The sequence below is a fragment of the Xenopus laevis genome, chromosome 6S (genome assembly GCF_017654675.1).
Source record: "Xenopus laevis strain J_2021 chromosome 6S, Xenopus_laevis_v10.1, whole genome shotgun sequence".
Taxonomy (NCBI): Eukaryota; Metazoa; Chordata; class Amphibia; order Anura; family Pipidae; genus Xenopus; species Xenopus laevis.
The window spans coordinates 75,523,070-75,550,259 of NC_054382.1; the positions used below are offsets into that span (position 1 = coordinate 75,523,070).

At 37.4% G+C, this 27,190-nt stretch overlaps 1 protein-coding gene across 1 annotated transcript; it reads right to left on the minus strand.

The window, feature by feature from the left end:
• Positions 1-2,739: 2,739 nt before the first annotated feature.
• Positions 2,740-20,287, minus strand: txndc5.S (thioredoxin domain containing 5 S homeolog). Its single transcript, XM_018269422.2, has 10 exons — positions 20,000-20,287; positions 15,609-15,758; positions 11,970-12,075; positions 11,267-11,372; positions 10,740-10,855; positions 8,441-8,527; positions 7,594-7,734; positions 6,448-6,530; positions 5,356-5,485; positions 2,740-3,675 (listed from the first exon to the last, which is right to left on the minus strand). The coding sequence occupies exons 1-10, from the start codon at positions 20,170-20,172 to the stop codon at positions 3,553-3,555; spliced, it is 1,215 nt and encodes a 404-aa protein (XP_018124911.1). The 5' UTR covers positions 20,173-20,287; the 3' UTR covers positions 2,740-3,552.
• Positions 20,288-27,190: the final 6,903 nt, after the last annotated feature.

Here is a 27,190-nt window from a genome sequence, read left to right on the forward strand (position 1 = left end):
TGGTACCCCACCAACAATGTTCCATTTACCACCACTCCTTGTAATCTATCCTTCAGCCAGTTCTCTATTCAAGTACAAATACAGTATGGTATTCATATCATACCAATTTTCCTCAATGTAATCAGTAACCTTCTGCGTGCTTTTGCAAAGCCTAAGTAGATCCCACGCACTGTTATCCCAAAGTCTATGTTCCTACTCACCTCCTCACAAATGGCAATTAAATTCATCTGGCATGGTCTTTTACACATGCTGCCACAACCTTATAGTACTGTGATTTGAAATGAAGTATCTTATCTCTTATTAGACCTTTTAAAAGCTTTCCTAATTTTGAGGCTGAGAACGGGATCCCCTTTTGAATAGCAGCACTTACTACATTAGCAATTCACCAATCTCTCAGTACCGTGCCAATCATCGAATCCTGAAAAATTAAGGAAAGAGGTTTGGCAATCACAGAGCTAAACTCGTTTAGTACCGTGGGATGAATACCATCTGGTATTAGACCTTTGTTTACTTTACATGTTCAAGTCTCTTTTGAATTTTCATGGATCAATAGTTTTATTATTAGAATTGGGTCTATTAAAATGGAAATCTTCATTAGCTGGTTGCTCAGTTGTGTAGACAGATAAAAAGATTTTTAGACTCTCTGCTTTTTTCATTTTCTCATCCACCAATTGACCTACAGTTATGTTCAGAATAATATCAGTTTGACATGTCTAACCTGATCAATCACCGTTTTTAGTAGAAATTCTATTTCTACATGGTGTAGTAGAGTAATAGAAAACCTACCCAACAGTCATGAAATGCATGCTGCTGATTCTGTGTCAGTAATTTAGGCTTGTTCCAAATAATAGCAGTGTGGAGTTCAATTAGTGAGGTCATTCATTCTGTAAAAACAGTTGACAATTACGGCCCTTATTTAAGGAAGGCAGCAAATGTTGTGTATGTTGGTTATAATGCATTTCTCTCTGAAAATCTAAGTATAATGGGTTATTCCAAACATTGATCAGAAGAACAGCGTACTTTAATTAAAAAGTTGATTTGAGAGGAGAAAACATAGAAAGAAGTGCAGAAAATGATAGGCTGCTCGGCTAAAATGATCTCAAATGCTTTAAAATGGCAACAAAAACCTGAAACACGGGAAGTAAACTACCATTCAGATGGATAGAAGAATATCCAAAATGGCAAAGACTCAGCCGATGATCAGAAAGAAAACTACCATTCAGATGGATAGAAGAATATCCAAAATGGCAAAGACTCAGCTCCAGGAAGATCTAAAGTTACCTGTGAGTGCTGCTACAATTGGGAGACACCTATGTGAAGCCAAGCTATCGGCAAGAAGCCCCCGAAAAGTCCCATTGTTGGAAAAACTGACTGGCCTAAAGAGAAATGGAGCAACATTTTGTGGACTGATGAAAGAAAGAGATTTTTTTGGGTCTAGGGGCTGCAACAGTTTGTCAGATGACCCCCAAACACTGAATTCAAGCCATAGTACAATGTGAAGACAGTGAAGCATGGTGGCACAAGCATCATGATATAGGGATGTTTCTCATACTACGGTGTTGGGCCTATTTATCGCATACCAGGGATCAGGGATCAGTTCAATACATCAAAACACTCAAAGAGGTCATGTTGCCTTATGCTGAAGAGGAAATGCCCTTGAAATGGTTGTTTCAACAATACAACACACCAGTAAAGGAGCAACATCTTGGTTACAGACCAATAAGATTGAGGTTATGGAGTGGCCAGCCCAATTCCCAGACCATAATCCAAAACTTGTGGGGTGACATCAAAAATGCTGTTTCTGAGGCAAGACCAAGAAATGCAGAAGAATTGTGGAATGTAACAGGTGCCAGAAGTTGCTGGACTTGATGCAACACATGTGTAGAGCAGTTCTCAGAAGCAGTGGTTATATAACTAAGTATTAGTTCAGTGATTCAAAGGAAAGCTCCATTTTTAAACATTTTTCAGTTTATACAGTGAATGTTTGAGATTGTAAAGAAGAATGCAAACACTGCTATTTTTTGGAACAGCCTAGTACTCCCTTTTCTTCACTTTCTGTAAAGGAGTAACACAAATTTGAAAAATTTTTCTTCATGATTCGATTTGGAATAGAATGTGCAGTGTTCCCAATGCATTTGCGTGTATGGAAATAAAAGCTATTACAAGGATTTTGAGCTTCATTTTTTTGTTATTCTGAACACTGTACCTCTAATAAGGGTTCCACCATTTTTTTTTTTACGGTTTACAGATTTTAAAAAAATATTAGTGGATTGATTTAATCCCTTGCTACAATACCCCTCTCCACTACCAAACCATATAGGTTTTGCTTTGAGATGTCTTTCTTTGCTTACAAGTGGATATATCTTAGTACATTTATTAAGCGGCATTTTAGAGACTTTCCATTTTCCTTTCGTGTTTAAGCCTTTCCCAGATAATACATTGCCGAGATTCCCATATAGAGTGGTCTCTGTAACAATGTCAAAGGAGACCATATTATAATCACTTGTCTATAAATGCTCATCCATGCAAATGCTAAAGATGAGTTTGGGATAACTGGCCAAATGGAGCACTGTGGGAAAACCTAGTAAGCCAGGCTTGGCATTGGGAGGGAGGGAGGGCAGTAGACTGTTATCGGGCGCCAGGAAAAAATGATGGGCCTCATGCACCCCAGTCCAACACTGCCAGTGTAGGTATTCATCCATACAAAACTAAACCCTGTAAAAAAATGTGATGGTATAGTGACGTGTTAACAATTTTATTATCAAAAGCAATTTACACATAAGGGTTCTCCACTTAGATGTTCTAATGATGCAGTTGCACTGCCAACTAGAAAATGTTGGAAATGCTGAATACAAAATGACCAAAGAAATACATTTTGTAAGGATTTCTGATCACATTATTTCCATGAGGTAAAAAAAGGTTATTTAATGATATACACAATAGAAAATGTATTTCTTTTTTGCAGTATTGTTTTCTATGAGTCATGTTATGCACAAAAAAACCCCCAAAACAACCACCTTCTTTTAAACCCTGTTCCACCAAATAAGGCACTTCGACATATTCCAGATCCACAGTAAATTAAGAAGAAAAAATCTAGACGTGCGATTGGAAGGAATGTAATTGTTTTGGAGAATACCTGTGGATCTTCATTCCCATTGAGAGGTACGGTCCTATATATAGTGGTATGAAACAAAATCCTGAGAGGTATTTTTGTAGAGGTCTCTCCTTGACTATAGTGTAAGACCAATGACACGCCTGGTGAATTTCTCAATTAAATGTTCATTTTTAAAGCATAAACCTACCTATAACAGCTGTGACAGGCGTTTACCTTAAATTGGCAGTTTTAGGCATCTCTGCACTATTATATTATATTTGCCTAAAAGCTCTAACAAGGTAGAACAATGACATTGTTTTTCCGTTTCTCTGTGTTGTACATCACTAAGATAACTCACCCAATTGAATGTATTTATTAAACCCCATACTGCATATAAAAAAATTCAGTAACTTTGTTGCCCAGCAAGGCATCTCAAACCCATAGGGTTCAGGATGGGTTTAAAGTTCATCCCTGGAATGACGTAGGACAAAGTTCTGTAGTGTTTCTAGATCTCTAGCGCCTTCATGTTCACCAATTCTTTCCCCTGCACGGAAAAGCAGCAATGATGGGTAACCACGCACCTGTAAGAGAGAGCGAGAGACATATACATTAAAAAAGGCACTGGTTGTATATACAGGTTTGGGATCCGTTATTTGGAAACCCGTTATCCAGAATGCTCCAAATGACCATCTCACATAAACTCCATTTTATGAAAAAAAAATTTTGAAATTTTTTTTTAAAAAATGCTTTCCTTTATCTCTGTAATAATAAAACAGTACCTTGTACTTGATCCAAACTAAGATATAATCTTTATTGGAAGCAAAACCAGCCTTTTGAGTTTATTTAATGTTTATGTGGTTTTCGAGAAGACTTCAGGAATGAAGATCCAAATTACAGAAAGATCCGTTATCTGTAAAACCCCTGGTCCCGAGCATTGTGGATAACAGGTTCCCTACCTGTACCTAAACTACAACATCCTCAAAGTCATGTCTATAGGCTGCAGATCTACTACAAATGCTCAGAATTTTCCAGATAAAGAATCTTTCTGTAATGTCTATCTCTACGCTTTAAACCTACTAAGAAAAATCATTTAAACATTAAAGGGGTGGTTCACCTTCAGGTTAAAATTTAGTATGTTATAGAATGACCCAATCCGAACCTTAAAAATCATGTGACTTTTTGTCACACCAACAAAACTTTCAGCTGCATGTGCAGTACTCTTTCACCCCTTGTTTCCTATTTCGCTACTCTCCAAATCCTATCCCCTCAGATGTCATGTTCCAATATGTTGCACTGATGAGATCTAAAAAGAATGAAACAGGCTGTCTGCAAGTTTAGATATATGGCTCTGAACTATTAGTCTGTATCTGTGCTATAAAACCAACGGTTCTGGATGCATAGTTGGCCAAAGAGACATAAAGGAGTGATGCCTTATGGGAGAATTAAAACTCATTTTTGGTATTAAGGCAATGCTGTGTGTATGGCATGAGACAAGTAAATAACTTCTGTTTTTAGAAGGCTTCACTTTGTATGGAATTGCTTGTGAAGGGCTTTTTGGTTCCTTTTAGCCCATCTCACCCTGACCAGGTTCGGTTTCCTATACCCCTTGTTTCCCTAATTTGTATATGCAAACAAGGATTCTGATTCATTTTGGTATTCGGCTAAATCCTCTGTGCATCCCTAATAATGGTTTTGTTTATTTAACCAAGATATACGTAACAATTAATGATGCACTATTCTTTCTAAATGATTATGCTCATTTCAGAACATTGGCAAACCGCACTAGGACAAGAAAAGGAAAACAGATTTCCAGTGCAATGCCTTATCAGTCCTTTCATTTTCTGCCAGTGCTAGGGGCTATAGGAGCACAATAAAAGACTACTAGACTAGAGTGTGCTGCCTCTTAAGCCAGCTCATTTTTCTACCACGAAGAGCTATAGAATGTTCTCTTTAGAAGCTCCCCTATAGCCATGTTTTCACATGATTAATTTCTATTCTCATGTTCATGTTCTTCTTTTAAGATTTGTAGTTTGTCCATTTCCCTTATGTTTTAATATTTCACTTCTGTAAGAGTTTATAACCATGTAAGTTGAAAGTGGAAAGTTTTTCTGGCCAAAGCAGAATACAGGATGTAACCTTGGCCAATTTTCTTTTAAAATTACATTAGGGCATCAAAACAATTTCTGTCCATTAAGGCAGGTATGAATGAAAAACATTTCCATTTGTTTATCTACAGGCGTAATATATTGGGGCTCACTTACCGAGAATCTGCTGCAAAGTGAACGCTCAGCTGTGCAGTCAACCTTGGCAATTTTAACATCACTCATACCAGAAAATTCTTTTTTGGCGAGATCCTCCCAAATCGGAGCTAGGTTCTTACAGTGACCGCACCTAGGAAGATTCATTTGTAGGCATATTACAAAATAAATGCAAAATAAAAATATCCTTAGAACTGCTAGTTCTATATCCTTATGGTATTTAAAGAACCATATGTTGCCTAATAACTCTTTAACTGCAACTTCCAGCACAAAATTATAAAGTTGGAGAAACCCACTTTGGACATAACAAGCAAACTGTATGTTTATACATAACCTATCCCACACCAAAGGCCCATTCTCAAGTGCCCAATATATAATCAGTAGCTACTTAAAAGGTTCTGAGCAAATGCCAATGTGGTGCTGGAAGTTGTAGCCATGCAAGTTGTGGATGTTGCACAGTCATGTTTAAGATTTTAGTACTAGGAGGAGGCAATCTAAACCCCTAAAAAACAAATTAAACTTACTCAGAGTGCTTTTCTGAGCATGCTTGTAGAGAGAATTTGGAGATATTTGCAGTATCAGCCAATTCCAGACTTTCATTCTGCAGCTTCAGGATATTCTAAAATCTAAAAATATCTTTAATTGGCCTGGTAACTTATTTATCAGATCACTACGGAATTACACCCATTGGCTGATAGCACCATACACATTCAATGTGTTTGGGGTTACAAATACACAGACTGATGACCCTTCAGCCTGGTTAGACTTTAGTGTATATAATCATCTTTTATTGCTAGTTTGGAAAATGCTAACTGGGTACAAACAAAATAGAGTTTGCAGATATTTAGGCAACATTACAAACAATATATTGTATAAAGAATACTGTAATAATATGTTAGATTCTAATATTATATAGGATCATTTGGAAAGAAAAGAAGGAAAAGGGAAAAATTTAAACAGTGAAACCAATTTTGGGATACAGATTTATTAAACCCAGCTTGAAATGACCTGTTATAAAACATCTCCCCGCAATAAATACAGTTTATTGGAGACGTTAAATGTCACACTAATCATTTCCAGAGCCAAAATACTCACCAGGGGGCATAGAATTTAATAAAACTGACACCTGCAGCAACAGTCTGGTCAAAGTTGCCTTCGCTGAGAGACAGGACTTTGGACTGAAAAGAGAAGGTGGATTTTCACAGTCAATCGGGATGTCTGGTACTAGCTGTTCATTTCTTAATGTGTGTCTGCTGGTAATGCAGTTTCTTTCCCCCTCAACTACTCAGAAAAATAAATGCTCTGTCCAGTTCACAGCAGCATGAAGGAGACGGGACAACTTCATTCCCAGCATTCCCATATGCTTCAATTAACACACAAATAAGAGTTCATGTATGAGTAATTACATAAATAATCACACCATAATGAGAGGAGTTTGTTTTCCTTGTAATGGGCAACAGGTGAGTTTTTCAGATGGACATGCTGCTATTCTTTTTGTCTGTACAAAACGCTCATTATTTTCATTTATTGGTGAATTATGTTAAGTCATGGCATTGCTGGTAAAAAAATCATGCCATCATTATGCTTTTAAGACTTGACCCTGGGGAAAAGGGCAATATATGTGAATTAAAGAGCAGTGTTTATTGTAGTCATTTTGTATGCAAATGAAAACCAAAGCAAAATCTGACATGGGGCTAGACATTGACATTGTCAGTTTCTCGGGTGCCCTCGGTCACGTGACTTGTGCTCTCATAAACTTCGGTCACTCTTTACTGCTGCACTGCAAGTTGGGAGTAATAAAACCCCCTCCCTACCCCCCACAACAATCCATCAGCAAAACAATGGTAAGGCAACCAAATGGTAAGGTAACCAAATAACAGCACCCTGACACAAGAGAACAGTTCCCTGGTAGATATGAGAATAGCACTGAATAGTAAAAATACAAGTCCTACTGCAACTCCTTTAGTTACATTGAGTAGGACAAAACAATAGCTTAATCTGAAAACAGTTCCATTGTGAAGTGTTGGCTCTTTTTGAAAGCACAGGATCAGACACAATGACCTGAGTTGGCTGCCTACACACCAATATTGCGGCGCAAAAAAAAAAAAAAAACAACAACACTTGGTGGTTCAGGAATAAAATGTTATATAGTATAATCATGAATCCCTTTAAACAAAGTGCATTGAACTAGACCGACTTCTTGGCCTTGTGTTTAACAAACAAGGTAAATAAATTACACACCTCTACTGCCACAGGCTCTTCTACTCGAGGTGGAGTAGCCTCCTTCTGTTCCTCCTCTCTCTTTTCTTCTGCAGGTTTCAATTGGCTTTCAGCATATTCTTTCAGAGTATCCAAATCTCGCTTTCCTTTATACTGGTCAACCTAGCGTGTGAGAACAAAAAAATATAAAATTTAAAGTGGGAGAATCTGAAGGGGTGGGAAGGGATAAACAGTTATTATTTTAAGCAAATACCGATTCTAATTGAAAAATTTATTTTGTTTTTATTAATATAATTTAATATAGCAAATTAATTTCTGCATTCTAAGGAAACTGACAGATTCCAATGTCTTAATCCCTTAATATTTATAAAGTTATTGAAGAAATATAATAAAAGCCACTAATAGAAATGCTATGTACAACAAGAAAAAAAAAAACTTAAGGCATGTAACAGAACTAATGGAAAAGTAATTATAAGCAATACATACCTAAAATCAAACAGTCTTAAAACCATATCCTTTTTTTCTTCTACATTTTGAGAATTGTTGTACATACTTTAATTTAACTATAGTTTTGGTCTCCAGTACACAAAAAAAAAAACAAAACACATTTTAAAACTAGAAATGGTCTACTGAAGGGGGACTAAAGCAATGAAGAGGTTAAGCAGATGCCCCTTATGAAAACAAGTTGCATAAGTCAGGATTCTTTACATGACAGAAGAGTGTGTGGGGGGGGGGTACAATTATCCTGTGAATTATTTAAGGAAATCGTAAAATAAAATGGGTGCTCATTAACCAGTACCAAGAATGTTCCTGGTGACAAAAAGCTCCACGTGAGGTTTTATCGTCATATGTGAAATAGTTTTCCTACCTTTTCTCCATTTCTAAACCACAGCAGAGTAGGATATCCACGCACTTGGTAGTCAGAGCAAAGCCCATTATGTTGAGTGCAATCAACCTTTTAATGAAAGAAAATGTATTTTTAGCCATGGATTTTCTGGACAAAGTACATAATAAAATCCAACTTAAACAGTAACATAATGTGACATTCCTCAATGCATCAACTGCACTAACCATAGGTTTTTAATTAAATGTTCTGCAAAATGCAGTATATTGCCAAAAAATGCCAACTTACCTGAAATAAAGCTTTTTTTTGGTGAATTCTAATATCCTTAAATTTTAAAACAGAGGCAACATTGTTCGCTTTATAACATAATCCATTAAGGAGGTTATTAACTAAACCTCGAATATTTCTAATTGGGCTTTTCAGGGGGAAAAAACACTTGAATTTTAAGAGGTTTATTATACCCCAAAGCTGCTAAAAATTCAAATCTGAAAAAATACTCCAGCTAAAACTTGCCAAAATCATGTAAAAGTCAATGGCAGATGGTCCTTTTAACCTTTGGAAAATGTTTTATGCCTTTATAATTCTCGAAAGTTTCAGGCATATATATATATATATATATATATATATATATATATATATATATATATTAAAATATTATGCATTCCCACTGTAAATAACAGCAATTAAAAAAAGCTCAATGACTGTATAAAACACTGGTCTGCAAACCCCCTGCATTTAAAAGCCCAATTTCAAGCAAGAACGCTCCAATCCTGCCTGCATTAAATGGTCACTAAATTCAGTAAGGGGTACTCCACAAAAACATCACTTAAGCTTTTTGAAAAGTAAACACAATTTCAAGCAACTTTGCAATATACATCAATTAAAAAATATGCAGACTTTCATGATTTGTAATTGTTTGGGACAGTTCCCTAAACCTAGCCCCCTGCTCTCCGTCAGATCTGTCTGACTACTTTGTCGAGCTGGCTGACTACTGTTACTTTGTATCAACAGCATTCTGTCCTCAGCTTACATCCACCAAACCCACAATTCCTTGCAGATGTGATTTCAATAAGGAATGGAACATCATAGTGCAATGCATTGTGGGTTATGTAGTTCCTGCATGCTGTCTGTAAACTGTGGAGAAGTTGTTACAATTTGTAACATCAGTGTTTTAGTCCCTCCTTCCCTGCCAGAATTTCAAATGATGCAGAAAGAAAAGAATTGTTTAACAGCTGGATTTCAGCATAGAAAATGGCATTTATTCATACTTTTTGAAGAAACCGATAACAATGATGGGTATATTAGTGGTTTCTCTGTTATGTGGGCCTCTTTATCAAATTTTGGTTTGGAAGCTGAAGTTCCCCCCTATAACAAAGGATTAAATCAAGGACAAGGTGGTAAATGTCCTACAATGTCCCAATCACAGTCCTATTATTAGTCCTGCTGAGCATCTGTAGTAACATCTAACTAATCTGAACAACATGGAACAACTATCCTTTGATTAATGGGCCACAATCTCTATTCCTTGGAGATGTTTCACTAAATTTAGTTGCAATACCTTTGTATGAAATATAGTAGTGAGCACAACTTTCCCTTGTTTGTTATAGTTATACAGGAGCAGTGACCAGCTCCATGTTGTAGCTCCCACCCCTCCCAGCTATAGTCAGGTGATCCCACTGGTGTCTAATAAAAGGGCAGCCAAGTTTGGGAGTTTTACTTTGAAAGCAGCTAGTAAGTTGCAGGTAAAACTTAGTCCCTTTGTAAAATGTATAATTAAGCAATTGAATTCTTAATGAATCAGATGAAAATTAAGCATAGGACTGGCCAGATATGGGATGACTTTGACGTAGTTGGCCAGCTTAAATATATTGCAATATATGGACAAACAATCCCTGTTTTGATTAAAGGGTAAGGCATTTTTTAGTAGCAGTATGCACAAAATGTCGCTGTCTTAAATATATTGATAATGGGTTGAGTGCAGAGGACCTCTTGTAGTTGACTATATGTATTTTGTGGTCACACCCTCATTGCACCCCCGCCTAATGGTTTTAAAAAATAGTGGTGAGCACAACTTTCCCTTGTTTGTTTTAGTTGCAATACCTTTGTATGAAATATCATTTCACCTTTGTATGAAATATCATTTCACCCCATTCAACTAATTTTCTTCTACAACAGAATAGCACAAAAAATGAATATGTGCTGGTACACCGATATGGAAAGATGCGCAGAAATGTCAAATCCCTAATATTAATCAGCAAGAAATTATAAGGGCCAAAAACTTTTTTTTCTTTTATTCATCCAGGTAGAAGTCTCTGCGCTTTACCTTGGCAATTTTAACACTTTTAGAGTCCTGGAAAGATGCTGCGAGCTGTTCCCATGCAGGAATCAAAGCTTTACAGTGTCCACACCATGGCGCAAAGAATTTGATGAAATGGTTTCCTACAAATAGAAAAATAGATATGGATATATAAGCACCAGGAAGGTTAAAAAACAATGCTCAACATGTTTCATACACGCAGGTATGTAGTCATAGGAAGTTTATTGCATCCTCTTACGACTGTTTTGAATAAAGAGCTAAATTTGGGACATGTGCACTAGGGTCTATAAAATTGCAGTTTGAGTTTTCCACGTGTGCTGATGGTGTTTTATCCAAAACTAAGCAGTACAAATACCTTTTTCCAAACTAGATCTTTTCTGGCCACCCCCTCAAGAAATCTGCTTGACCCAATAAAATACTTGCCTAACTATCTTACTTAGGCCAAAAAAAGTGTACGTATAAGGTGACACGCTACCATCTAACTGCAGCATAACCACACACCTTCTCAACAGTATGCACAAACAATAACATACCTTCTGCAACATGCTCCTTAAAGTTGGCTGCAGTAAGCTCATACAGGCCTTGTTTAAGTTCTGGAACTTTAGCAGGTTCTTCAGCCTTTTCTTCAACATTTGGTTTCTAAGAAAAAGTAGGAAAAAGGGAAGACTGAATGGTGATGGAACTCATGCAACTCTGAATTAACTTTATTGTTGAATGTTTTATGTTAAGATGCAAAATAAAAATGTAGAAAAAAAGTTATGGCATAAAAAGGAAAACAAATATATGTGTTACAAGCATTGTGGGTTATAGGTAGCTCGAAGTATTTAGGGGTGTACAGGGAACTGTGCTTGGAAGGCTGTAGATAACTAAATAGCATGGATGAAGGTGGTTAACATTTTAACATATTGGCTCAGGTTGTGCCACTTTCCTTCCACTTTGCCCTAGTGGATTTAATTCCAGAGGAAGCCCATAAGCCCATGGGTAGAAGTTGCTGTGTAATTAGACCGGCTGCCCAGTTAAAATGCTGCATGTTGAAGTCATTAACCCAGAGCTTCTATCTACTAAAATATCACTGACTGTGTTTAAATCAATCACATTTCTAAAAACACAAAAAAACTAGCATGCAATACTGTGCTCCCCACAGACAAAGCCCCCCCCTGTGACAGTAACCTTCTGACAAGGGGTTAGTCATAATTACACATGCCATTAAAAAGCAAGGATTTCCTGTATACTTACTTCTGGTTCAGCATTTAGAGTCTGCAGCATCCAGTTTTCCAAACTCTGCAAGTCCCTGGGTCCCTGGTACTTCACAGCTTCTTGGCCTGGTTTAAACAGTTTCAGCCTGGGAAGAACAATGGAGCGGAAACATATTAGACTAGACAGGCGATTTACTATTGGGAAAAGAAGGCTTCAACAGAAAAACAATTAAGAGAGATTTCAGGGGCACAAGGGAAACAGAAGGCCAGTTCCAGTCAGCCTACACTTCATTCTACAAAGTTTCTTTACAATAACACTTTCTGTGCACAGGTCAAAGTTTTGCATATGGGAAGTGCCAAGGATACAGGAGGGGACTGCTTGTCACTTGGTCCTAAGAACAAGACAAACAACTGGTACTTATGCCAGAAAAATCCTTCTGCCAACACAACGGCTATCATTTTAATTGAATGTTTGCTGACTTAATATGCCTGCCCTACACCACATTCTATACACATCCACGTCAATTTAGTATCTAGTTATTAAGTTAAAATGCAGCTAACTTAGTGGTTATTGGTCTGTACTGTTAAAGTGTAAAGTTAGTGATCTGTACATCATTGTGTGCTTTGCAATTCAGTTCACTGAATTATTAAAAGGGTTGTTCACCTTTAAATGAACATTTAGTACGATGTAGAGAGTGATATTCTCAGACAAATTGGTTTTCACTTTTTATTATTTGCGGTTTTGTAGTTATTTAACTTTTTATTCAGCAGCTCTCCAGTTTTGCAATATCAGCCATCTGGTTGCTAGGATCCAAATTCCCCTAGCAACCTTGCACTAATTTGAATGAGAATAGGAGAGGCCTGAATAGAAAGATGAGTTATAAAAAGTCGCAATAGCTATAGATTTGTAGCCTTACACAGCATTTGTTGTTTTAGATGGGGTCAGTGACCCCCCATTTCAAAGCTAGAAAGACTCAGAACGAGATGGCAAATAATGAAAAAAATATAAAAATTAAATAATGAAGACCAATTGAAAAGTTGCTTAAAATTGGCCATTCTATAACATACTTATAACATTACACTTTACAAGTACATTAGACGACATTATAGACAAATAGCAGGGGACCTTTTTACCCATAAAGAGGATCACTGCACCAGAGGCCACCCCTTTAGAGTAGAAGAAAATAACTTTCATTTGAAGCAACGTAGGGGGTTCTTCACAGTGAGGCCAGTGAGGTAGTGGAATGCACTGCCGGGTGATGTTGTGATGGCTGATTCAGTTAATGCCTTTAAGAATGGCTTGGATGATTTTTTCTACAGACATAATATCAAAGGCTATTGTGATACTAAGCTCTATAGTTAGTATAGGTATGGGTATATAGAATTTAATTAAAAGTAGGGAGGGGTGTGTGTATGGATGCTGGGTTTTCATTTGGAGGGGTTGAACTTAATGGACTTTGTCTTTTTTCAACCCAATTTAACTATGTAACTACTGTATATACTAAAAGTTAACTTAAAGGTGAACCACCCCTTTAATATTAATAGTGCTGAAGACCATCTACAAGCAATTAAGAGCTTCCTAAACGTATGCAACTGAAAACATTAAAGGGATACAGTCCCAAAAATATAAAGTACATATTTGTCATTTAAAAAAATGGAACAATGAAAAGCAGAACTACCGCAAAAAATTAAATTTAATATGAGCTTCAGCATACTGAAGTAAGAAACTTTCTAAATACAATCAATTAAAAATTATACGTAATTTCTGAAATAATCAAGTTTATCTTCACTATTCCTCTCTCAGCATCTGTTTCTCTTCATTCTGTCTTCATGCAGCAGAATAGTCATTGACAGTTAGATCCAATATATCTTATGGGGGGGTTCCTTTCCTAGCAGATGTATTAGAGCTCACTCATATAACTGATTTCAAACAAAATCTAACTGCCTTTTGCACAAATTCTGCATGAGAGACAGTGGGGCTCATTTATCAACACTGGGCAAATTTGCCCATGGGCAGTTACCCATAGCAACCAATCAGTGGTTAGCTTTTTAAAGCCAGCTGCAAGTAGAACAATGAATGCAACAATCTGATTGGTTGCCATGGGTTATTGCCCATGGGCAAATTTGCCCAGTGTTGATAAATGACCCCCAGGATGTCTGGTGATTTTAATAGAGTGAGCTCTAATACATCTTCTTGGCAAACCCCCCCCTATAAGATATATTGGATCATTCATCTGACACCAAACTCCTGAATGAAGACAGAATGAGGAGAAACAGATGCTGAGGAATAGTGAAGATAAACTTGATTATTTCAGAAAGGGTACAGAATTTTTAATTGATTGTATTTAGAAAAGTTTCTTATTTCAGCATGCTGAAGTTAATTTTAAATTTTATTTTTCGCGTTTTAGGTCCCCTTTAAGAAGAAGCTATTCAGTTGCGTGAGAAAGTCAATTTTTTTGCTGACCAAATTAAACAAAAGGGAGAGGAGTATTAATCTCACCAGTGCTTTGTTGATTCATATGATTCCCAAGGGCCCAATGATCCGATACGGGCGGGCGAATCGTGGGACCGCATACATGCAGCCGCGATCCAATAGGATTTTATAACCTGCCCGATCGAGATTTGCCGGACTTTCAGACAGATATCGATCGGGGAAGCCCGTCGGATGGCCCCACACAGGCCAATAAGCTGCCGACACGGCCTTTAGTTAAATATGCAGTATACCCCAACAAGTATGACATGAGTGTAATAAATGTGCTGAACACACTTTTTGCCTATTGTTGAACAGGGAAATAGTAGTTTTTCCAGGTTTGCTCCTCCCAAGGTAGATAACTACATAACCAATGTGCAACCCTCCCTTACCTTTTGTTGTGACTGTTTTGCAAGAAGAGGGACATTATACAGGGGGTTATCTTGCCAGGAAAGAACTAAACATAGAGTAGCTTTAATTTTCCCGTTTGCTCTCAAAAGACGAAAAACAACACTTTTTATAATTAAAATGATAGGCACAAAATGTGTGCAACACAAGCCCTATTCATTAAACCAATTGTTAAAAAGGGGGTATACAGCACATTTTAAGTAAGCAATATAACTAGGAGATGCTTTTTTCTTGGGCATTTTCTAACTGGGCTCAAAATGTTGAGGCTGTGTATTATAATTATAGTTGCCATGAAATAGGCACTGCAAGTATTCTTACAAACAAGAAATATTCTGTTTGTGGTTACAAATTAAGTAGATCATACACAAATGGGTTGTGTATCCTTTAAAAAATTGTAATATCCAATATCAAAAAAAAAAAAAAAAATATCACTGCTTCAATACTTTTTATATAATAGTTACACTCAAAAAAATCCTCTTTTAGAGAAATAAAAAAATGACCACGCAACCATTTTATTTAAATAATAACATTACAGTTGCTAAAATAGTGCTGTGTATTTTTGTTAAATTAGAAATACAGTTGTAATAATATTATAAATAGCATTTTAAAAGGACAGATAATTGAACTAAATAGCTTCTAGTAACCTTAAGTTTCCAGAACTCAGCATAACTCTAGCAGATTCGTTAGGCAAAGAATGATGTACATCAGTATATATGATCTCAATCATCTCAAAATCCTCAGACTTTTGACAGAAACCCGAATGAGACAAAGGCAAAGTGTCATTGTAGCATCTTAACTTACGTGGGGTATCCTCTGACACCATGTTCAGTACATGTGGGCATATCTGTAGTACAGTCAACCTTGGCAATGTATGCTGGAGTCTGTGGCTTATTGTTGTACTTGTCCCCCAGCTCATTCCAAGTGGCCTGCAAACGCTGGCAATGACCGCACCTGTCAAAAACAAGCATCAGAAGTCTCATCAGATCATTAAAATTTTTACTTTCGCAACAGTATATTTAATATGCATATCTGTGAATATATAAGCATTTAAAAAGAAAGCATATTTTGATATACAGTTTTAAATTCTAACTATTATGTCCATCTACATATAAGACACAACATTAGGTTGGTTACTATGACTTACTGAACTTTAATAATTTTAGGCAAATCCTGCAACTTCACAGGGTAATGAATAACGTGTTTTGGGGATTCTCAGAAGATGCCTGTGCCTCTCCATGTATAGTTGCTAGTTATTTACTTTGAGATTTAATGAATCTACAGATTAAATAACTACCCATGTATTTGTAACATTTTATTGATTAAAAACATCGATTGATTACTTTACACTATTCACTAATTTACCCCCCTCTGAAAATTGCATTTGGGGAAGACTAAATCTCCTGGCCAAAAAAAAACCAATGCAAGCGGTGTTATTTACACCAATATTCATGTTTTTTAAAATCGGGATGTAAAAACACCAAGTGTGCCCATGCCGTTAGACTTAAAACTCTACTAGATACTAGACAGCTCCAGATCTAAGCAAACAAGCAAGTACAAGGTATGGGACCTGTAATCCAGAATGCTTGGGACTTAGGGATTTCCGGATAACGGATCTTCATATCTTGTCTACTAGAACATTATATAACCATTTAATAAACCCAGTAGGCTGATTTTGCTTCCAATGAGGATTAATTATATCTTAGTTTGGATCAAGTTCAAGGTACTGTTTTGTTATGACAGAGAAAATGTCATTTAAAAAAAATTTGAATTATTTGGATAAAATGGAGTCTATGGGAGGTTTTTATTCCGTAATTCTGAGCTTTCTGGATAATACGTTTCTGGAAAACAGATCCCATACCTGTACTATAGCTTATGCAAATGGAAAAACATTCTGAAAAATGATGGGCCTACCTACCAAATATTCCCTACTTTTCACATCTGTCACACTTTACTTGTCAAATAACTGTCATTGTCTGTAACGTTTCCACTTCTATCACTTATTTCCTAAAAATGTAATAAGTTGCAGTAAACCAGATATGTGTAGCTTATAGGTTAAAAACAGCGTTCTAATGCTTTGAAATGTTTTGAAACTTTCCTCTAGAACTGAGAAACTATTTTTTTCTAGAGGGAAAAATAGGAGGGCAATGCTTTGCTAAATGAGCCCGACTGGTAAAAAGAGAACATTAGCTGTTTTAATGTGAAAATACATGAAAAGCTTTAAGACAATGCATATCTATGCTATCTAAGTCCTGCACTCAACTGTTTTCACTACTATGGAGGAATGGTAAATGTCGGAAGATTACCTGAAAATTCTACATTTTTTATGGGCGATAAAACGTTAAAAGGAAGAATATTTTGCATACAGTTTTTAAATCTGTTGTTTTTGGGAAAATCTACAAACGATGATAAATGTGGGACAATTATGGCATTTTTTTCGACAAACGGTTTTTTTCACAACTGCTGAGAAGTTTGCCTCTATGAGTCACAAATATAATAGTGCAAAAATTAAAAAAAAACTGTGGTTCATACATTTTATTTTTATTCTTTAAGCTTTCAATCAGATGTAATGCTGTGAGACAAAAATTACAAAAGTTGCCAAAACTTTTCCAAAACCAGTGTAGCTAGTAATGTTGCTTAAGCTACTTCAGTTCTTACACAATTCTAACTAAACTGGTTTGTATGCAAGCTTCCTTCCCATACAATTTCGAGGATTTCATAATGAATTTCATACCACGATCTTTCATAAAGAGAGCACCCAGAACCTTTACATAATAAATGTACCAAAAGGTACAATTAAATTAGTTATAAATAGGTATTTCATTTTATACCAAGTATTTTGGTTTTTGGTTTAAAATTAAATATATATGGGCACATTTATCAAAGGTCGAATTTCGAGTTCATGGGAGTTTTTAAAAACTCCCATGAACTCGAAATTTGACAAATCGAAATTTATTTTAAAAAATCCAATTTTCAAACCTGAAAACTCGAATCAAATACGATTCGAATTTTAAAAAGTCGATTTGAGTTTTTTCTCCGAAAAAAACTTGAATATCAGGAAGGCTGCAAATAATTGAAAATTGATCCCATGACGTCTTCCATTGACTAAAACAGCAATTTAGACAGTGTATGATAAATCTCACTTTTTAAAAAAAAAAAAACTCGAATCGAATTTTAACAATTCCCTAGCTGGATTTAGCAGCTTTGGCCATAAAAAAAAACCTCAAAAGTTCGAAATTTCACTTTGACTCTTGATAAATCTGCCACATAATATATATCTATATAAAATATATATCTATATAAAATATATATCTATACTCTATATTTATTACTTAACCAGACTTCAGTCAAGTCTAAGTTGGTCTGGACCTTGTTCGCATTACGTTTTTACACTAGTAAAGAGTAATGCAAGGTAGTCAAGCTAGGCAGATCTATACTCAGTCTGGATGTCAGAGGTTATAGCTTTGCAACATCTTGCGTATGGAAGTTTTCCTGTGCTGCTATACAAGTTATATATAAGTTATACTGTGCCAATGCACTGACACACATCTCTGGTGTGCAAGCAACTAAAGGAAACTTCTCAACACAACAAGCCTTTTAGTCCTTTGGCCATTGATATAAAAGATTATCAGTATTTGGCTAGAGATAAAATAAGTAAATAAGACTAGTTAGAAAGTGGAAGTGAATTAACACCTCATAATCACACAGAGTTGGGCTGCTGCTCAGAATTGCAGATTGCAGTTTCATTTTTATGTTTTAATGAACATTCCGAGGCTCTGAGTCATGTTCCAGGGGTTACTCCATGTTTACAACGTTGCTTACTTACACACAAGCCTGAAGTGCTTCGGCACTCGGTGTAATTGAGCCAACATGCTGCAGACTTACATGTCTGACCCTTCCCTTTAGTCCAGCATCTCAGTTTACCTACATCCCGCCCCAGAGCAAGCCCCTAAGTAAATGCCATGAATCCTAAGCCACGTCAGCAAACTCACTCCCCCATAGCTGAGAAACAGGACTGCTCACCAAAGGGTATGAGCCTATGCAAATCTATATGCACAAGTCTCCTAATAAGAATTTGCATTCTACGCTACATCATTTCAAACATGGGGGGCCTTCTGGTGTTGCTGAACTGCAAATCTCAGGACCCTCACCTACAAGCTAGTTGAGGATGCCAACTTGTGAGGGAGCCACAGGCCTCACACCCGCTTTATTCCGTCTCCCATCTAAACAGGATTCATGTGCCACAGTCAGCAATTATGTTAGAACATGTCAAAACAAATCATTAACCCCTTGCCTGCCAGACACATGAGATTCAATAGATTGCAAAACACAAGACTAGACTTTGCCCTACAGCATCTAGCTTTAAAACAAACACAGTAACTAAAAAGGTAAATTCTGGATAGTTATTATACCTAAATGAAAAATAGGTTCAAAACCATTTCTTTGTAAAAGTGAAGCCCTTTTGTCAGCACAGAGGAAGGAGATCCAGAGCAGTAACAGCATCTCCTTTAAATAGCTACATGTGGAACGTGTTAGAGACCCATATTAGGAGCAATTCACAAGGGTTCTGGGAGGAGTGCATATAATTTGGGGATACAGGGATTTCAACACAGCCCTACCGGATATTCGTCATAAGAACAGTTTTTTTTAAAGGGAAAGTTGGTAAGTATTTTGTAGTTTTTTTTTTTTTTTAAATAATTTTTGATCCACTTTCCTGATTGCATGAAAAATGGTCTATATATTTGCACTTTGTAGGCAGTTAGTAATCATTGTACACTAGCCCCTTGTACATACTAAATTAAATACTATCCACTGTCCATGGATACCTAGGGGCCCATGCAGCACTGTTACTTTAAATCTAAACTCTAGATCTAGAAGTAGTGATATAATATTATGTTTAGGGGATTTCCACTGCTGTAAGTAGGCCTAATAACTCGTATAGAATTAACGTGCTGTAGCTATAACATGATATCTGGTTAAAGTAATATGATTTAACATCAGTATATAAAAAAGTGCTGTTCATATAATACAAAAACACAAATAAACAGCAAGAACCGGTGGTGCTGGGCCTCATGCTACTAAATGCCGGCCCTTTGTATGATGACAGTGCTGGGAACTGTAGTTCAACACAAGCCTAGGTTGGACTATATCTGATTTCATATCACATTTCCCCATTGTATCGGCGATCGCTTTACCAGGGAGCGAAGAACATGATGAAGTGCGGCTCCTGCTTGACAGCGTGATCGAACATATCGGCCGTGTAGAGGTTCTTGTTGTGCGGGTCTTCATCTGCCCCTTCTTCCCAGGGCTCCCCTGACACCCTGACCAGCAGCGCAAACAGTAACACAGCACTCGGACACCGCAACATCTTCACCGGCTTACAGGGACAGAGAGTGAGGCCTGATCAGTCAGGGGAGGAGGTAAAGCGGAACTCGGGCCGGAGAGCAAAGCGAGCAGGAGGGGGAGGGAGGAACGTACCACCGGTACTGAGGGATGGGGGAGGAGACAGAAATCATTCATCCTCGTTAGTAGGCTTTTAGGAATAAAGTAACGAAGTTCACACATATCATATTTCATTCATTCATTTATGTATGTATGTATGTATTCATTCATTGCAAAGTAAGGCAAGAAAAAAAGAAAGGGCCATTGCCTTGAATAAAATAGAAAAGGACAATGTTGTGCAATTTGCCCCCACAAACCAGGCAAATATGTCGCATGATTTTTCAAATTATAGTTTAAATCAATAGAGGTATTGCACAGTGTGAGGGCCACACTATCCCACAGAAGGCAAGGTGGGCAATATCTGGCCCAGGGCCTACATATAGACACAAGCAGTAAAGGGAAACGTATAAAGGTAAAGACACAGTACTCGGCTACTTTTTGAGGCTACAAAATACCCTGCCATAGACAATAATGAGAATTGTCTCTGCTAAATGACATGTAGCGTCTTAGTAAAGCCAATTATCACTTGTCTATTTTGTAGCAGTGACAAGAAGCTGCTACTAGTAGCTCTGTGTCTTCACCCTAAGGGGCATATTTATTAAAGAGTGAAGTTAGAGATCACCACAGTCCACTAGAGTGAAATTACGCCACACTCCATTCATTTCTATGGGATTTTTGAAAGAGTATTTATCAATGGGTCAAAGTGAAAGTTCACCCTTTGATAAATGTGCCTTTAAAAATCCCATAGAAATCAATGGAGAGTGGCATAATTTCACTCAAGTGGACTGTGATGATCTCTAACGTCACTATTTGATAAATATACCCCCAAGGGTTGGGGCAGACGGGCAGATTCGGGGAGATTTAGTCGCCTGGCGACTAATCGCCTCTTCCGCGGGGCGACAATATCCCCAAACTGCCTTCCGTATACCTTCCGCCTGTCACCCCGCAGAAGAGACGATTTGTCGCCAGCCTACTAAATCTCCCCGAATCTGCCCCAAACCTAAATGTTGGTATATGAAAAAAATAAAGAGGTTAAAAACTGCATACACATACACATGCGCTCCTATGGGTTATCTTCCATTCAACCCATCATTCAGGTCTGTGGAGTTAGGAGTATCAGCATTTTAGTTACCCCTAGCCTTACAGGACTTTCCCAAAGTTAAGCACGTTACCCCCAGTCTTTTCAGGTGCCCCTCAGTCACTGTGTGCCACTGCCACCTGGGTCTTTGCTACGGTTGCCACCTGGCCAGTAAAAATGATGGTTGCTCTCAATGTTATTAATAGGGAAAAAAGATAAATATATAAGAAGGCCGGTATTTTTTTCCAGAAAATGTGGCAACCCTAGTCTTTGCTCAACTCTGTTAAGCTAGCCATAGACGAAAAGATCCTTGATTCTTATGATTTTCGGACCATGTGTGGAGTGTCCCGACATTTTTCGTGCCATGGCGATCGGTTGTTCGCAGGGTCGGAACTAGGGGTTGGCGGAAGAGGCAGCTGCCTAGGGCGCAACGATTGGGGGGCGCTGGGCAGCTACCACTTCTGCCTACCCCTAGACCAGACTCACCTGGCATTGAACGCAAACGAACGCCGATCAGCGTCACCACGCATGCGCAAACCACGTCATGCGTGGACGTGCGCCACGTCACTGCGCATGCGCAAGCATGCGATGGTGGAAGTGGGGACGGGCTGGCTGGCTGGGTTGCCTAGGGCGCCCAGCTGGCCTGGCCCGCCTCTGGTCGATCGGACAGGTTAGAAGATTTGTGTTGGCTGCCGATAATATCTCTGCATGTATTGCTGATCTGACGATTTTTAGTGGGAGACTGTCACTACATTTGTCTGACATAAACTCTCGTACGATTGCTGTCAGGGGCAGAACATTGGCTGATCTGTTCTTTTACTACTTTATTTAAACTGAAGGTTAGTGGCAGGTCGGAAGATGGGTAAGTCTGATCAATCGAGGTTTCTAACGATCGGATCTTTGCGTCTATGGCCAGCTTTAGGCTCTCTGCAATACTGCAAATAAAGATTTCAGGTGATTTCTTTACCCTTTACCTGCCATAGTTTGTAACATCAGTGGTACTGGTTGTCAAGTACCTGGCTGCAGTGCCAAACATTGACAGTTCTACCATTCAGGTCCTTCACTGTTCTGTGTGTATGATATGCACAGTGACTGCTCTGGCTTGTGTTCAAAAGGTTAAACGCACAGTCATTAAATGCCTAAAATCATCCTCAATAGTGTATTGTGTCCAGTCAGTCAACTCTTAAATCACAAGTGTGCTTTCATTTTTGTAAGCAATGGAGGGAGAATTGTGTGGAGATACCCTTCAACTAGGCTCTTTAGTTGAATACTGTCTTGAAATATATTTTTTAATCTAGGCTTAGGGCCAAGAAATATACTGTACTTGGTACAGAAATAAATACAGGCAGAAGCATCCAGTAGCACTATGGCTTAGGTGCAATAGGCACTACAATATTATAGTATTATTGTATTTCCACCACAATTATTGAAAGATAGTTTGTAACAGGTCATCAGATTTCAAAGCTATCTATTAACCTATCTATTAATTTGTTTAATATTGTAAGGGGCATATTATGTCTAAGTGTTTTTACTTCCCCCCTTCTTACAGTATTTCTCATTTTGCAACTGAGGGCCTAAGTATACATTGAATTTGTGCAAGAGGAAATGTTGAAAGCTTACAAAGCATTAAGCTTGGTATGGAGATGAATTGTCAAATTGCTTACTCCTTTGCTGCAACTATTTTATAAGCCTGTCATTAAAGTTCTACGTTTTACCAACATGCCCTTTTAGTAATGGGTACCTGAATAGCCAGATGTACTGGGTACAAACATACATTGCATATTTTAGATAAGAGCAATTAGTGTGCCACTTATTAAGCCCTAACCTTATTTAGATAACTAAAGTCTAATTCATTTAACTGACATTGCAGCGTTTTCCCTAGAGTAACTGAAGAAACACATTACATGCATCTACTAAAACTTGCAACTTGTCAAGCACCTTTTGCATACGTTGATGCAACCCACAAAGGGAACCCTGGAATTACTGGCAGGTCCATGCAGCTGGTAATTTCAGGGTTTCTGTCATTTTGTTATTCAATATGTTTTTGTGTCACTAATTAAAAATAGTTTTTCCACTTGGCCCAGGGTAAAAAAATAAAAGGAAACAATGACACAGAAAAACTATTAATATTTTAATATTACTTTATCTGAAACATAAGCAAGGGAAGCAAAGTAGTGTGAATGCACAGCCCATATCAAAGATAGTGGCGTGGGCGCTCACATAAAAAGTATTGTGGGCTGCTGCATTTTTCAGAGACACTTGCTTTCCAATATTAGCAATTGTAGTAACTGGGGGCTACCTGCCCAGCCCCCCCCATCATTGTGCCTTAGGCAGGTGCTTCTTCAGCCTATATCTAATTCTGGCCCTGAAAATAGAATTATTGCTCCTAAAGGAGAACCTTTGTGAAAACGAAAATTGAATGAGCTTCATTTATCAATATAATCCTCATATATAATCACTATCCTTTTCTTTTCAGTGTGAAATCAGGTATGCCTGTGCAAAAAAAGAAATTGCATAATTCTTTCTGGAACAGGAAACAATGACAGAATAACTTATCAGCCCCACAGTTCTGAAAATTCTCAGATATATTATTGCCCAACAGAAAGGCAATTTGGCCCAGCTGTTGCCTAATAGAACTGATTTAATGATAACTGATATCTACAGAGCACATCCACTTTGTTAGGCAGAACTAAGTAAAACAGACAGGAATAGCTAATTAAACTGACACAATTCAGTTGCTTACTTGATGCCGCAGTACACAATTGCACAACATTTTGTAACCCCCAATTGAAATTTTTGCAGTGTTGCACAAACAGTTCCTGATAAACTCCTTAAAAAAGAGCACCAGCAAGGCTTGCATCTTTTAAAACCAGTTTTTTTATTTAAGCCATTTAAAACAAAAAGCTTTTACAGGCATGTCTCCATACCACACGCTTGATGCGTTTCGTAGCTGCCAGCCACTTTTTGAAACTTGTTGAACTACAACTTTTGCAACCCCTTCCATGTACAGTAGAGGGTTGCTTGTATTTTTTCAACTATGGCTGAAGTTCTATGCATCACTCCAAACTTCACAAAATCCAAAGCTCATCCTTTCACATTCCTGCGTGAATGCCTACAAGACAAGAGCAGGAGTTAACAAATGGCCAGGGAGTGAAGAATGGGTAGAAAGATTTACAACAAAATGAACAATATACTAACCAATCAATGTTCCAAGCAGCATAAATATCTTTAAAATCACTAAAGGAGACTAGTGGGCAACATACAGGACAGGACTAACACATTTGTGGCTACAGTTTACAGCAGAGTTGAGAGCTACTTGTTGGTGCCATGATGAATTTCTAGGGCTTATAAAGAGATCTTTCAAAATCTTCTGTTCTACTATCAGATTGAACTTGTCGGATGGCCTGGCCTGTTGTTTGAAATCTTCTTTACTTGCTGATGATATTGCATACAGTGGAATCATTGCTATTCCATTATTTCATGAGCTTTTTAAAATCCTGTTCCAGACTCCAGGCATTTATAACATTCTTTGCAAACCTCTCATAAAGCTGTTTCAAACTAGACTCAGAGATATCATGCACTTCAACAACAAACCTCAAACCAAATGAAGTAACTTAAGGTTTAAAAATAAGACAGATTCCTCGAGATCCTCTATAACAATGTTCTAATTATTTGCACCTGAACTGGTGTCCCTGATAATTTTTCCTGTCTTAATTTTGGACAAGACAGGAATAGAGATTTCTCTGTTCCTGTTATTGCCATTCTTCTGTTTAAAACAAAAGCAATGGCTTTAGTGATTACAGAGGCATGCCAGAATATTGAGCTGGTAAGAACTTCTTCTAAAAATGACAATAATTGTCTTAACATGCTAAATTTACATTTATGTTAATTTAAATCATACAATGGACTACAAAATGTTTATGATATTTGTTGCATTACATGTCTTTATCTGTCAATACTTATGAACGAAGAACAAATATCAATATGTTGACAAAACTGTTGTCAGAACTTACCTTGTATGGGGTGCCGTTTGTCCCAAATACATTCTGTATACAAAACTATCCCTAATACACACAATGAATGTCTCTCATATTATATAAGAATTTGTGACCATACACAGAGAAAAAAAATATACAAAAGACCTATTTCTATTAAAGAATGAAAACAAAATCTGGTTAGTGCACAAAAGGATGTCATTATATCACAAACACCATTCTGTACAGTTTAACAAGCAATCTGTCTCACAAATGTATAACCTCCATGTAACGGACACACTTATGTGCAAAGTTACTTACAGAATGAATTATGTAAAAGCAAAGTTGGACATAATATATAATAGTGTAACTAACTAGTGCTTGTCAAGCTAGATTTGAATGACAAAATAGATATCTGTGACAGAAAGCAAGATTTTATAGCACAGGATTCATTCTTTCCACAAAATGACAGTTTTGTTCACAAAACAGATAAAATAACCATTCTGTGAAGCAACACTGTCAGTCACATTCCTGAACCAATAAGAACAAAGCTTATTGCCATATACAAACAAGATGAGAAGTGGCCAGCTCTGCTCCACATGGCAAAGTATCTGACCTGCTATAGAGTGTGCCCTCTAATGTCCCCTGTGCTGCATAGTAATAAACATGAACAAACCTTTCCTAAAAGAGCTGCTGTTAAACACTACAGGTTCATAAATGGAAGTTTTTACAAACGGCTGAGAAATATAATGCTGTACTTATGATTGTAGAAAATAAAAGTATGCAAAACATAAATATGATCATTTTAGGTGATATGGCTATTCTTATTGTAGTAACCTGCTTGTGTGGCCATTTTGGTTAAGGGCATTCCTGCTGTTTTGCCATTATCTTATGACTCACTCCTGTTCCTCTTCCTGTCTAAACTGAGAGCAATAATGGGACAGGCCACACCCACCTGCCATCTTCTATTAAATGTACCAGAAGTTATTGTGCTTGTCTGGCTGCTTTGCCTGACTCTCAGAGTCAGTTATAAGTTTTGTATATGATAGTTAGACTCCAATGTCTCCTCCTAGCTGTAATCTTGCACCAATTAGCTTGTAGTAGTCTCTTAATAATGTGCTTACCTATAGTTTAACTACTACATAATAGCTTTAGCCAGAGACTTGGGACTGATCATGTGCACACATACCTCCCAACTGTCCCTTTTTCAGAGGGACAGTCCCTCTTTTGACAGCTCAACCCGAGGTCCCTCATTTGTACTGGAAAGTCCCTCTTTTCTCTGCACTGAACAGCCAGAAAAAGAAACAAAATTTCTAACTTACAAGAAGTCATCTGTATTGTATTTCAATGTGGTAAACAAATTACTCACCACGTAAGGGAAGTGGCCCAGGTGCACTGCCCTGAGCCCTCAGCATAGGGGGCGGACAAACCGAAATGTAAAAAGGAGCAGGCACTCAATGTATGCAGACTTCCAGCAGGCACCAATTCAAATTGTAAAGATCTTTATTGTGTCCAAAATTTCTAACTTAATTGGCTTTTGGCAGAGAGGCCAGTACAGCTAACAGGTGCAACTAAGATACTTTGTAACAATTTTGAGATAAAAAAATAAGTAATTTTAACAGTTTAGATAAGGAGAAATATTTTCAAACTTTTATAACCTGCCAAACTTTGTAAAATGAACATGGTAATTATGGGGTGTGGCCACAAAAATGGGTGTGGTCAAAAAAAATTGCCGCGCTACATGACAAAAATTTTTTTGTCCCTCTTTTTACTTATTACCAAAATGTTGGGAGGTATGACCACGCATTCTGTATAGTATGATGTGTAGGTTATATGAGCAGCCACTCCTGAGTACTGTGTGTAAACAAAAGGGGGTCATTTAGGCAGGGGCA